This window comes from Diadema setosum, chromosome 13, assembly GCF_964275005.1.
Source record: "Diadema setosum chromosome 13, eeDiaSeto1, whole genome shotgun sequence".
Taxonomy (NCBI): Eukaryota; Metazoa; Echinodermata; class Echinoidea; order Diadematoida; family Diadematidae; genus Diadema; species Diadema setosum.
Window position 1 is genome coordinate 36,190,041 of NC_092697.1, and position 13,435 is coordinate 36,203,475.

The window sequence follows — 13,435 nt, forward strand, 5'->3', positions numbered from 1 at the left end:
TATCAAGGTCAGGTAATCTAAAAGCTCAAGTGAGTATCACGCCCCATGCTGCTCATGTATCCAAAAACCTATTTTCTCACATGTTAATTAAGAAATGTGTCCTTGAGTCTGTTTCAGTCCCTTTACTGTACAAGTGGAATTTTTTTCATGGTGTTGAAATTTTCGCACACTTCCCACAACCAGATATTAGTGCGAAAGTAAAGTCACACAGAATATTTTTGCTTGCCATATGTTCCAGTAGTTAATGTCTTGATTCCATGGAACTAAAAACACACAAAACTCATCTTACCCATCAAAACACAAAAAATTATACATGCGAAAAATATCCACTTTTACAGTATTAGACGACCAACTTTTGCTGGCCCCCAGAAAGGATTCAATTCATTGGGACAGCAATCAGTGGCTATCATAGAGCAATTGCCCATTGTTGTCTTGTTGTTTGGTTAGGTGAAATATAATATTTTTAATGTCAATAGTGAGCTGATGGACGAGCTTGAAAAGATGGGCCTGCCCATCAGCGATGAGGACCGGGACTCGACGTCGTCTGAATCGGAGCCGCGCCAGGGTCCGCGGTATCGTCAACCCCAAAGACCGGATCCTGGCATCCACTCTAGACTGATGGACCAGCGGAACGAGGTTTTCGCCCGCTACGAGGTCTTGGAGGAACACAATCGGCTCCTGGAGGACAAGCTGAAACTAATGAAAGTCATGATCAACCAGGTTGGCTGGAGACACTATCAGTTTCAAATTCATATCATCATTTCAAGTAAAAGAATTATGACACTGTTACAAGACACATGCATCATATCAGATAACAATTTTCACCTGCTCATTCCATAATGACACTCGGTCTTCGTTGATCATCTTCATATGAAGTGAATCGTCAAATAATTCCGTATTCACTGTAGGCCAAAAGACACGAAAAATTTATAAATAAAGACTTGTTTGTCGTAGTATCGATGAATGTATAGACAGAACTAGATTCACCTTTCCCATCTGTAAACTTTGAAAGATCAAATATCCAATCTAAGTGATTTAAAGCAGCAGAGTAAACCATGTTTTGTGTTAGAAAGTACACAAAAAGAAAGATTGTAGGCCCAGCACATATGTAAGTGTACATCATGTATGTCAGTCTCAAAGTCATCAGGCATTCTGAGTCATGGCAGAGGAATGTGAAATGGACACTGTTTTGATTAATTAAAACAATGGAATATCTGACCACGCCCATGACTCTTAGCTGCACCTGTTTTATGTTTATTTCACATTCTTCACACTGGCAAGACTACCTGAAATAGACACACTCTTGGTAAACATATTGGAATGCCAATAGCCATGTTCACACGGTCACGCTAGCATCGTGAAAGCTATCATTGGCTGTGGGCACACCGTCAAAAGATCGTGAAGTCTTCGCAATCTTTGGTCGTCCGTCCACACAGGCAGCCACACTTTTCGATCTTTAGGTTCTCAATGTTTGGGTGGCTAGTGCACCATGTGACAGCTGGTGATTGTGATGTAACAATGCACACCTGTACATCACAATGACTGTGCACTTCGGAGACACTGCCCACAAACAGATGATGGCAGGACTGGGCACATGACAAACTTTGCAACGTTTCAGTTGCTAGTGTTCACATTGCCCAAAGATCAAGGAGATTTGCAAGAGTCCCTTAAATATCCCTAGTTTGAGTGGGAAGTTTCATGGGAAGTTTGTGGTAACACTGGCAGAACTTTGAGGTCTTAAACTTTGCAATCTTTTGCCAGTGTAACTGCAGCTATCAATTGATTTTCTTTTTTGTGTATGCTTGTGTGTGTTTTTTTTTTTAATTGTTGTGCTACATGCACCTATAAGTATAGCTAACAACAAGTATGAGTTACATTCATGTGGTGACTAGCTTAAAGTAAGAGCCCTTGCATCACCAGCTATCCCCAGTATTAGCTAACTACCAGATAACTTCAAGTTGGGTAACTCTGACCCCGTTTACAGTGCGAGGCTCGGCCGCGGCTCGTCCGCGGCCGAGTCCAGCCCCGCTTCAGTGTAAACGCGCAAAAGGCCAAATGCGAGGCCAAAATTGGCCTCGCATTTGGCCTCGCTCTGGAGGTGGTCTCGGCCGCGGCCGAGCCGCGGCCGAGCCCGGCCTTTTCTTGGTGTAAACACAAACTGGGCCAAATGCGCGGCCAATTGCGCGGCCAGTTTTAGTCTGGCTTCCAAACCCTCTGCCTGTATCTTTCGCTGTTCAGGATATTAACCCCCTCAACGTCGAAAACTAGTATAGTTTAAGGTGGTTTTGTCCTGCAAAGGATTTTTTCCTTCGGCAAAGGCCTTTGCCCGAACGGCGACTTCGTCGCCACGGAATTCAGTTGGCAAAGGGTCTGAAAACCAGACAATACCAAATTGCGTTAGTTTACAAGCAGAGCGCCACTACGACCAAATAATGAAAGGTTTGAATCGAAAGCGCGGCCGAGCCCAGCAGTGTAAAAGGACAAAATTGCGAGGCTCGGCCGCGCAATTGAGGCCGGGCTGCGGCCGAGCCCGGCCCCGCACTGTAAACGGGGTCTCTGTGTCAACCTAACTGAACAAAGTTTGGTTAAAGTCACCTTAAAGCCACACCTTGTTTATGTTTATTTCACATCTATGTGATGTCAAGAGAGCTCTAGAAATTACCATCTTTTTGTAAACAAGTTGGAATGTCTAAAGTGCTGATGAAAGTTGTGTCCTGTGCACCTGTTTCATGTTAATGTCACATTCCAAATTGGTTGGCCAATCTGTAAAACAGAATAATGGCCAGTGAGGAGTGAAATAGTTTAGGATCTCAGTGGTACTGCTTAAGAGGTCAAAGTTCAGATTGAGAGCATGGTATACTCTTCAAGTACCATGCAAACTTGTGATATCCTCAGAAGGCACGGTCAGACTGGCAAAAGACAGAGGAGTTTAAGATTGTGAAGAATCAGTTTCTAGCTGTCACACTGGCAAAAGATGGAGTAGTTTGGCGGGATGAAGAACTATCCCTAGTTAGAGTGGGAAGTTTTGCGGGAAGTTTGCGGTCACACTGGCAAAACTTCAAGATCTTGAAAATCACGATCTTAAACTTCTTGATCTTTTGCCAATGTGACCACGGGTACTGTTTATTCTCTCTTTCTTTTTTTTTGAACTTCAAAGAATGCCAAGAAATAATATACACAGGATGTTCTAACAAAGGAACTGGGAAAATGTTTACTGGTAGCAATCTGAGTGTTCTACGTAACAAGATTTTAATTTTTGTGTCCCTTTTGCAACCCAGAAAATAAGATTCTGTTCATGAGCCAGTATATTGAAGAGGTAGGCAACTCAGACCTTTCCTCAGAATGATAAAACTGGAAATTTCTTTGTGATGGAGGGGAAAACAATCTATAGATTCACTGGGAATTCATTTTGACCTTGGGAAAATTCGAACTGTTATTCTCGGTACAAAAGAGGGGTATATTCTTGAGAGACATGAAGTAGTTTTTAAAACTATGATGTTACTGTAAGATTTCATACACGATGTTGGGGGACATTATTCTTTAACCATGCAAAATTTTGTGATATTTGAAAAAGGGATATGGCCTTTTTTACGATCAGTGGTGTAACTTTTGTACTCAGAGGGTCAAAATTTCAAACAAAACATTTTTTCATTATTCTGTTTGATTCCTGTTTCAAAGTATTCAAATTTTTGAAAAAATAACATTTCAGACCTTAAAGCTGAAGGGTTATTGGTGTAATTTAAGGAAAACCCTGGCACCTGAAGTAAATTTAAGCAAAATTTTGCTTTCATGAATTGCACCATATTGACAAAACTCTGTAGTCAAACTTCACCATGCAAAGTTTATATGGTTAACAACAATATGTAGTTTGTGAATCAAAACTATTTGGGGGTTGAATATAAAGTGAATTTGTAAAAAAATACATGAGATTTTTAAATTTTTGGTAAAAATACCAATTGACATGTAATTTTTAAGATTTTAACTATTCAATGGAGGGCAGGCCAGGTCAAACTCTTACTATGACAAGTCTTTAAGAAGGGCTACCTTCCTATGTAGGTTAAATGAAATTCCAATCATTATTTTAAAACTTGGATTTTTCACACATGGATGTTTCGGAGGTGACAGTTAACATATTAGAATGTTTCGGAGGTGACATTCATATTAACACTCACTTTTTTTTAGAATAAGTGACAATAACACAAAACTTCTTCTTTTTATCAATGTTTTATAATAATTATAACTCAAAAACAAGAAATTAACTCCTGTTTCAAGCAGATAAACCACGCAGAACAAGTGTTTTTTTACACTTCATTAATTAGCATGGGTACCGATAGTTTGCCTTCCATTTGGACGAAGGATGTAAGCTAAATATTATAATCTGAAGAAACATGGCATTCCATTTTCTACCTTAAATTGAGATGAGGATGTGAGATCATTTTAGTAATGTTTCTTTGCTCTCAGAACATTTTATTCCACAACACCAGGGAAGAATCACTTCGTTTCGGAGGTGACATTCAATGTTAACATTGTGTTGAAATATTCATTTACAGTAAAGAATATGACGGACAGAAGCTAGATATTTTAACCTGAAGAAACATGGCATTCCATTTTCTACCTTATATTGATATGAGGGTGTAAGATCATTTTAGTAATGTTTCTTTGCTCTCAGAACATTTTATTCCACAACACCAGGGAAGAATAACTTTGTTTCGGAGGTGACATTCAATTTTAACATTGTGTTCAAGAATTCATATAGTATGTCCCCTCAAAAATTTACAATTAGACTTTTGCATTGATAGCACCCAATATGATTAAATCAGCTAAATTCCACTTTGGGGTCTTAAATTATAACATTTTAGCTCTATTTTGCAGAAAGCCCCAGTCAATTTGGTTAAGTGGTCTCAAAGAAATGTTGATTGTTATAAAGGATGTCAGGAGTCTGATTCTTCCAAGTTTAGCACTTGGATGCTCTTAGAACTGCATATTAATGTGTAAACACAATATACAGAACTTGGAGGGAAGGGATTCCTGACATGCTCTACAAAAATCCTCAATTCTCTTTGACCTCTGAAGCAAATTGAATGGGGTTTTCTGTAAGGTGTGGGCAATGAGTTATAGTTTCAATCCCTCAAATTGTATTTTAGATTGATTCACTATCTTTAAAGTTATCGTTGTGGAGGGTACCATTGTAATTTTTTGGTGGGGACATACGGTATGAATACCAAAAGCAAAAATTCTTTTTTGACTTGTGTACGTTTTTGTTTGCATATAGTTTTATAAATAGATTAATTCAAGGATGTTCATGAATTCTTCATCATTCTTGATAGCTACCATACAAATGTTTCAATACTGGTGAAAGGTGTTTGGTTCATCTGGGATAAATTTTCTATATACCAGATTCATTTAAACTGTTGAAATTACCAAAATATATTTTACATATCTTTCTGAATTGCTTGAAAATTACCTGCAAATCATGCATATTAGTCACTTTTGAGAGTAAAAAGTATAAGATAATAAAAACCATTTTATTGTTTTGGAGGTGACACAACACAGAGACAACCCAACTCCTCAGGTGTTAACTATTTTGTGAACATTCATGTCTTTCCTCATTGCTTTAATTTTCAAATATAAGCTCTTTCTTTCAGTTCTTACTTGTTATTTTGTTTAGTAATTCTCTTTCATGATAATGGATACCAGCTCATATTTTGTTTTAGATTGTAATTCATACTAATCTTTAACAGTTTTTACAGTTTGGTTAAGACAACAGTTTGTATTTCCCAGCTGAAGAGAGCAGCATAATGCTTTTCTGTGAACTTGAGGGGAAAATTTGTTTTTGTTCAGTAATTTTCCCCATCAACTTCACAGAAGGTCCCGGACACAAACTGGTCTCAAATAACCCTATAAGGGGCCGAAACTGGAAAAGGGAATTTAAAGGACAAGTTCACCTCAATAGACATGAGGGTTGAGTACATACAGCAATATTAGCAAAACACATCAGTGAGAGCTTGAGGAAAATAAGGCAATCCATTCCAGAGTTATGAATGTTTGAAGTTTCTGCTCAGTCAAAGCTGAATGAGAAGACTTCTATAGCTTGTGATGTCACATGTGTACAAGGATATAGAGAAAGTATCAAGAAAATTCAACATATTTTCACTTTTCTTGCATTTACAAAAGAACACTTGACTTCTCTCTTTTGGAAGGCAGGGTGAATAATACTGCCCTAACATACATCATTAGCAAGTTGAAGAAATGTGCATTTTTTTCAAAAAGTAAAGTTTTGTGAAATTCACTTATATTTTCCTTATATCGTTGTACGCATGTGACATCATACACTGTCGTAGTCATCTCATCCAGCAGTGATTGCGCAGATACTTAAAAAACCCATAACTTTTGAATGGATTGTCCAATTTCCCTCAAACTTTCAATGATGTGTTCTGCTAATGTTGTTGCATTCACCCAATCCACATGTATATATAAGGACTTGTCCTTTAAGAAACCATTTTCTTTTCCTTGAAATTCCAGTACTTAAGCCAAATTATAAGATAAAACATAATAACAAAACAAGGTAAACACCTCATCAAAATTATATTGAGATAGAACTACAAATCTTGTTTTTGGATCTTTCCCTTTCCAGTCCTAGGGAATTGTTCCTCTGTTCACTTTAGTTGTCACATAACTTCAATAATCTTGAAAATACAATGTCATAAACAGTTGGTTCAACTTGGAAAATGTAATAATTATTGTCATATTAAAAAAAAAAAAAATCACATAATTTTGTTTATGATTACCACGTTGTACATGGAAAAACAACAACTAAGAATTCAAGAACAAGTTGTGCACCAGCTATAACCATGTGGCCTTTTTAAGGAGTTTGATTATTTGATGATTTTTTTTTTTACACAGTCTTTTTTTTTTTTTAAGATTGTGGACTAGGGCATGCATGAACTGCCACATGTATCACTTTGGTATCAAGGGAATTCTGGTGAGCTAGGTATACAAAAGTCACTTCTGTTGTGATGATTTTGTAGATATTAAATGTATTAGAAAATGTTAATAGATAGTGAAAAGGAACTGAAGTCTTGCCTTTCACTATCACATAACAATATGGTGTTAACAAACAATGTCACCTCCGAAACACAAGAAAAAGCAACCTACATGGAAAGCTGTTATTGGTAAATCTTCACAACTAAATTGCTTGTTGGAAATCAGGCTTCTAAGATGAAAGCATCTATATGTTTACTTAACTAAAGCAGGAGAATTGATCTTGATTACAATGTTATATATATAACAGATGGGTGTATTTTGTGCATTCTCTTTGTTTAAAAAAGTGAAAAAATGTAAATTTGCCCTGAAACGTACAGTCTAGTAATGAAAAAAAGAGCGAGAGTGTGTTAGTTGATTTCTCCACTTTGAGACTTATTTTACTAAAATAAATGAAACCATTGGTGTATATGATATGGTTTCTCTTCAATAGAAATGAGCAAAAAATCTTGTTAACAGTGTTTTGTCACCTCCGAAACAGTAATTCTTAGCTTTTATTAGATCTTTTATTAATCCCTAGAAAATTCTCACTTCCTGTTGCCATATTACTATTTTCATCCAAAAGAGATTCCTGTCAATTGGACAGAATCAAACAAAATTGCTTTGTCTTCGAGAAATTATCAAATATGATATGCTTGTTGTTTCGGAGGTGACAATTGTTTCGGAGGTGACAAGTGTTAACGGAAAATTGTAAATTGCTCCAAAATGAAAACAACAGGCTATATTTCTACTACCTTCCTTCAGAGATAATGTGAGGGGATATGTTACATTTTCGTAAATGTAATGTATAACTGATGTCAAGAATAAAAAAATCAAATACATGAATCTGTTGTCTCGGAGGTGACAGAAATGTTAACGGAAAAGTTAACATAAATTAATAAATGCTCACCAAAAAATGATAAGCTATTTGAATTAAATAATCTTTGGATCAAAGTTAAGTCAGATTGATTACTATTCTGTTTTGATAGAAATTAGCAAAGTTGAATTTTATAATTGTGAACAAGAGCTAACTCAAAAGAGGGGTCAATTGTTAACGGAAAATGTCACCTCCGAAACATAAAGTTTGGACAATTGCAGTCTTTAAAGAAGACAAAGCAGAACCTGGTAAACATAATAGTTCTTAATGTTGGATACCTGTCTACCACAACAACAACAAAAATAATGAAAAGGAATAAACAATTTAATATGCTAGCTCTCACAAAAAAACTATGTCAGAGTGAGTACACCAAAAGTGTTGGATTTCAAGCATGTAAGTGCCTGCCACATCTGAAAGAAAAAGAGAGGAAAGTTCATTAAGGTACCCAAGGTAGACACTGTGGGTGGTAAGTTTATGAGAAAAAATAATGCATATCTGTCAGTGTATAAGAAAGTTATACACCAATTAGTGCCAACACTGTGTTTTACACCACTGATTGTAAAAATGGCCATATATGACCTTTAACTGTATTCTTGTGGTAATTATCATATCTTTCTCCTTTGATTGAAACAGAATCAGATGAAAGATGTGAGTTCCAGTATCCGTGAAAAGCAGCAGGAAATCCTCAACCGTGTGTCAGCCCACAGCTCTGGCTACCAGGCTAGCAGCAGCTATGACCAGACAGCAGAGAGGCTACCCCCTTACGGCCAATCTCACCCGGCATTGGACACCATCGCTGACCAGTCCTCGAAGTCGTCGGACAGTTCCCGTCCACAGCCCCGCTTCATCTTCACCAGAGATCAGACAGATGGAAACCACTGGCCTGGACCCACTGCTAATGTTCCTCCTCAGTATGTCCAACATGGACAAAGTGGCCAAGTGCTCAGATTCCCACAACATGCTGTAGATGGTTTGGGTGTTGCTAGAACTGACCAGACACTCAGAAATGGTGCCAGGACTACTCAGGAAGGACAGCTCAGTGCAGTAGATGCTGCTGGGACTGTGGGAGTGGGACATGTTGGAAGGGATGGTAATATGTTGTCGTCAGTCCTTGAGGGCCCCTCAAGGTCTGGACAGATACCTTCAGGTGTCGGAGGCCTTCCCCAAGCCTCCGCTCACCGGCACTCTTCACACAGTTACCTCTCCCCGACGACCAGTCAGCAGTCGGGCAATCTTCTGATCAACCAAACATCCGCCGCTGGATTCCCATCCAACCAATCACACATGACTGGTTTTCTGTCGAACCAATCGCAACCCATTGCACCGTCTCATCAATCAGACCAACTGCATCTGCAGTATCAGCAGGAAAATCCATCACAACAATCGGCATCAAGCGCAGACCAGTCCTGGTTGTCAGGACTGAAAAATTTCCCGTCGCAGCAAGGCAAGGTTCCCATTGACCAATCGCGTGCCTTCGAGAGCGTGCTGGATCTGCGTCACCTCCTGCCGGCCATGGATGACCAGTCCACTGTCCATTTCCCGACCCTGGCAGCATCCATGGCCTACCCCACGGAGGAGGCAGAGCTGGATGACTTGGTGCAGAGGATGACTGATGCCTTCCCTCACCATGACGACCTGGCATCACTGGGTTTGTCTTCCCTTCTAGTCATATCTATCTCGCCATTTTGAGATTTCCTGCAAAGTTTCCTCTCGTAGGAGTAGTCCAGTATGTGGCATCCATTCTGCTTTCTGTCATCCTTAACCCCACCCCCCACCCCCAAAAGAAAAGATAGAATCAAATAGATATAATACTGCCAAACAAACTTGATCAAAATATATTGCTCCATGCTTGTATGATGCTATATGTATTCAGGAAATTGGCATAATTTTGTATGGTATGTGCATGTTTCTACTATGCAGGTAATTACCTCTCCAAAGGAGCTTGTGGTATTTTTTCAAAGCTCTGGACTTCCACATTCTGCAAAGAAAAAAAAAATTAAATCTAATGCGATTGATGCTGATATTCACAGAAGTTATCACATTGGCTGGAATATAACAAGGTAGTTAATATCTCTACTCCATGGATAATGCACATTTCATCTGCATAGATTTATGTGACACATCAGTAAGAGATGTTGTGTAGATTCAATGATAACTGCACTCAGACATGCGTATGTTGCAATGTATATCCATTTTGTGCTCGTTTTAGTGCGTGGCCCAAGCTCCAAACTGTAAGTTGTACAATTTTTAGTGTATGAATGGCGTGGGCCAAAATGGCCAGCCATGCTTGGGCTATTTTGGTGCTGCTCTTCCATAGGCTAGAGGCAGACACGTGCTTGGCGCCGTCCGAAGGGTTAATGAACGATAGCAGCACCAGGCTTTAGCCAAAATCCCTTGCACTGTCGTGCCTCCGCTGGAACCCGAGTTCAGTTACCATGGCAGTTATCCCCTAAAAATGACCGAGTTCATGAAGGGGTCATTGCAATAGTTACTGAATGCAATATTTACTGCTTTGCATGGGCTTTTTTATCACTGGCCAGGAGCTGGCCAAAAATGCATGAGTTACTGAAAGGGGTATTAATCTGGATCTGATGTAAACTACCTTCAGAAATTGGGGTCATTAGTTCTCCAGTGCTACGATGAAGATAACATGCATATTGCACAGAAGTTTCATGCCTGACATCTATCAAGCTGACTGCATGGAGAACTTTATTTTGCTGTAGTTGAAGAGAAACCACGGTAATAGACAAGAAGAATCTATTTATGTGACCCAAAGTATGCTGTTTGGTTTGTCTATTGAAACAAACGCAAGTAGGTACCTACTGTGTATTGATTTGATTTGCCTATCTTTCTGCTAAAGAACTGTGCTTCTCATATCTTTTTGTCTTTTCAGAGGTAGCGGAAGAGTCAATCAGGACTTTGGGAGAAATTCTTCAGCCCCAGCCTCGCAGACCAAGTGAGTACCTTACATCTATGACCCCCTGCCCCCTAAATAAAAACAAAACATAAAAAAAGAGTTTGATTGCAAAATGGTTTAAGTGCCATTTTTAAAAACTTAACATAAATTAAAGTAAAACCTTTCCAGTAATACCTAATTTGTTACATAACAAGGAATATTCCTGAAGTTTTGATTAAAAATATCCCACAATTTCTTATCATTTTCGTTGTTTTTAGCATCTTTGATTGCAAATATCTCAAATTGACAGAAATGTGAGTTAACTCATTTTGCAATCAAACTCTTCAAATCATATGTTGCAAGGTTGATTATTCAGACTTCCCACATGAAATAAGTGTACATGGATGGTTTGGCATGCTGATATTTTTCCTGAAATGAAGACCAGTCTCTCTCCCTTTGGTGTTAGGAATGATGATAAATGACCTTATGGCATACAGGTGTAGTTGAAATTGTACAAAATAACCACACTGTGTAATGCCATACAGTGCACTCCCGTTATAACAAACATGGTTATGACAAAATTTCTGTTACAATGAAGTAAAAATTCAAGTATGTTTTTTATTGTTTATTTGTTCGGATGTAACAAAATTTCGATACAACGAAAGAAAACTGATCCCGAGGACTTCGTTATAACGGGAGTCCACTGTATTTGCATCATATATTCACCAGACTTGACAGGTAGCATGCCAGGGGGGTTAAGATCTCAATGTTAATGAAATGGCCAAAAATTGATCTAACTGTAAAGCAATGCCGTACAGAGAATGAATCAAATCAGTGAATCAAATCAATAAATCAAATCAATCTCCTTTACCTTTTCTTTTAATCGCAGGAGGAGCAAGACCAAGTGGGGACCTCTTCTCAGCTGCAAACCGCATCGGCAAGGCCATGTCCTCCCTTGTAACGAGGGTCAGCATAGCAGGTACTGGTCATTCTTTTGGCAAAGTCACATTATGAATGATGTGTATCATGTCTGGAGAACAGCAATTCAAACCAAACAAATTAGTTTCTTTATTTCCTGTTTGCTGTGTCAGGAAGAGCATGTTTCTGTGGGCACACCAGTTAGTATTAGTAAACTGTTGTACAGCAGACAAATTGTAAAGATCTCCCAGCCAGTAAACTTGGTGTCATCTGAATCATCATGACACCCCATTGCCCCCCCCCCCCAAAAAAAAAGAAAAGATGCAAATCTATTAGAGAATCTTATGAATATATGAATAAATGAATAGACGATTGAATAGGTAAAGAAGGAAAGATAAGAAATATTTTTCTGTCAGTAGCACAAGATATCTAAATAGTATGGTGGTCAAATATTAGCTCAGAATTCCAGATATTGCAGTTCTATAGAATGGGGTATCACTTGAATTACATTTTTGCATTTTGCATAATATATTTCATGTTTTAGTTGAGAAGTTTTGAAAAAGTGTCTTATATGTCAAGTAATGCTTCATAATTAGTTTGAAGAAATTGTGGAATATAGTCATGCTTCACGCAGTTTAATAAATTTTTAATTCTCAACCAGGTTGCCATCCTCCTAGTTCACCTTCAAGCTTTTTCCCCTCTTAGTCTATGTAGAAAGCTTTCTCTCTGAGAATAGATTGCCTTGTGATACTTTCCCTGTAAATGTGACAGTCACAACAGCTTGCATTTCTCTATAGTATATCAGGGAATAGTACTCACTCGACATGACTGTTTTATGAGGTTCCAATTTTATAACATACCACTTACTATAGTTCCCCGATGAGATAGAACAATGCTAATACATTGTTGGGACTTTTTATTACTTACTAATCTTATCGATTGATACTGTTACACATGAGAGAGAGTGTGTATCAGCCATTTTACTTTGAATTTCATCCACACACACATTTTTCTTCCAGATTCAGAGCTGCGACAGCCGAGGTGTCAATCAACCTGCCCAGACTAACCAAGAATCTTTAGCTGTCCATCTGTGGTGTCTTCTGCAATGTTCAAACCCTTCTCACCTTGCTCCTCAAGACAGTTGTTTCAAATCTTCATTTGTTCAGGGAACTACATAAATGATTTCTTTATCTTTTATGATGGAATTTGATGCAGGGGTATTGCAGTTTAGCTTGTTGTAAATTGGAATGCATGGCAAATGCATGGCAAATGTTAAAAGTTGATGATTTTTTTAATTTAATATTATTATGATTATTTTTTTTTGGGGGGGGGGGTGGGGGTGGGTGGGTCAAATATCCCGAGGGAAATAAGCCTTAAAATGTCACAGAAATCTTGAAACTCATGTGTGGGCATTTTTAGATAAATCTTTTACACTGGTTATTAGCTACAGATAATCGATCTGAAATGAATGATTCTAGCTTGATATATGTGCGATTATAGAAATGCATTTCAAATCGAGACAAGAGGATATGGGGTTTATTTTCTGGAAAATTTATGCAAAGACATAATGATTAGGAGATCTATCAAGTATGAGAACTGTAAGCTAACTTGAAGATTCATTTAAAGTCTGGATTTCTGATTTTCCATGTTACGTAAGAATGGCTACATTGTTCATTTATTTATTTATTTATTTATTTATTTATTTATTCAAGATTTCATGCGTG

The 13,435-nt window shown here is 38.0% G+C and overlaps 1 protein-coding gene across 1 annotated transcript in view; it reads left to right on the forward strand.

Moving 5' to 3' along the window:
* LOC140236628 (dystrophin-like) overlaps positions 1-12,971 on the forward strand; it is a 30,426-nt gene extending 17,455 nt beyond the window's left edge. The window contains exons 13-17 of the mRNA XM_072316548.1: positions 477-720; positions 8,531-9,545; positions 10,791-10,853; positions 11,683-11,772; positions 12,731-12,971. Coding sequence (XP_072172649.1) covers positions 477-720; positions 8,531-9,545; positions 10,791-10,853; positions 11,683-11,772; positions 12,731-12,777 — 1,459 coding nt within the window. The 3' untranslated portion in view covers positions 12,778-12,971. The remainder of the gene's footprint in view (positions 1-476; positions 721-8,530; positions 9,546-10,790; positions 10,854-11,682; positions 11,773-12,730) is intronic.
* Positions 12,972-13,435: the final 464 nt, after the last annotated feature.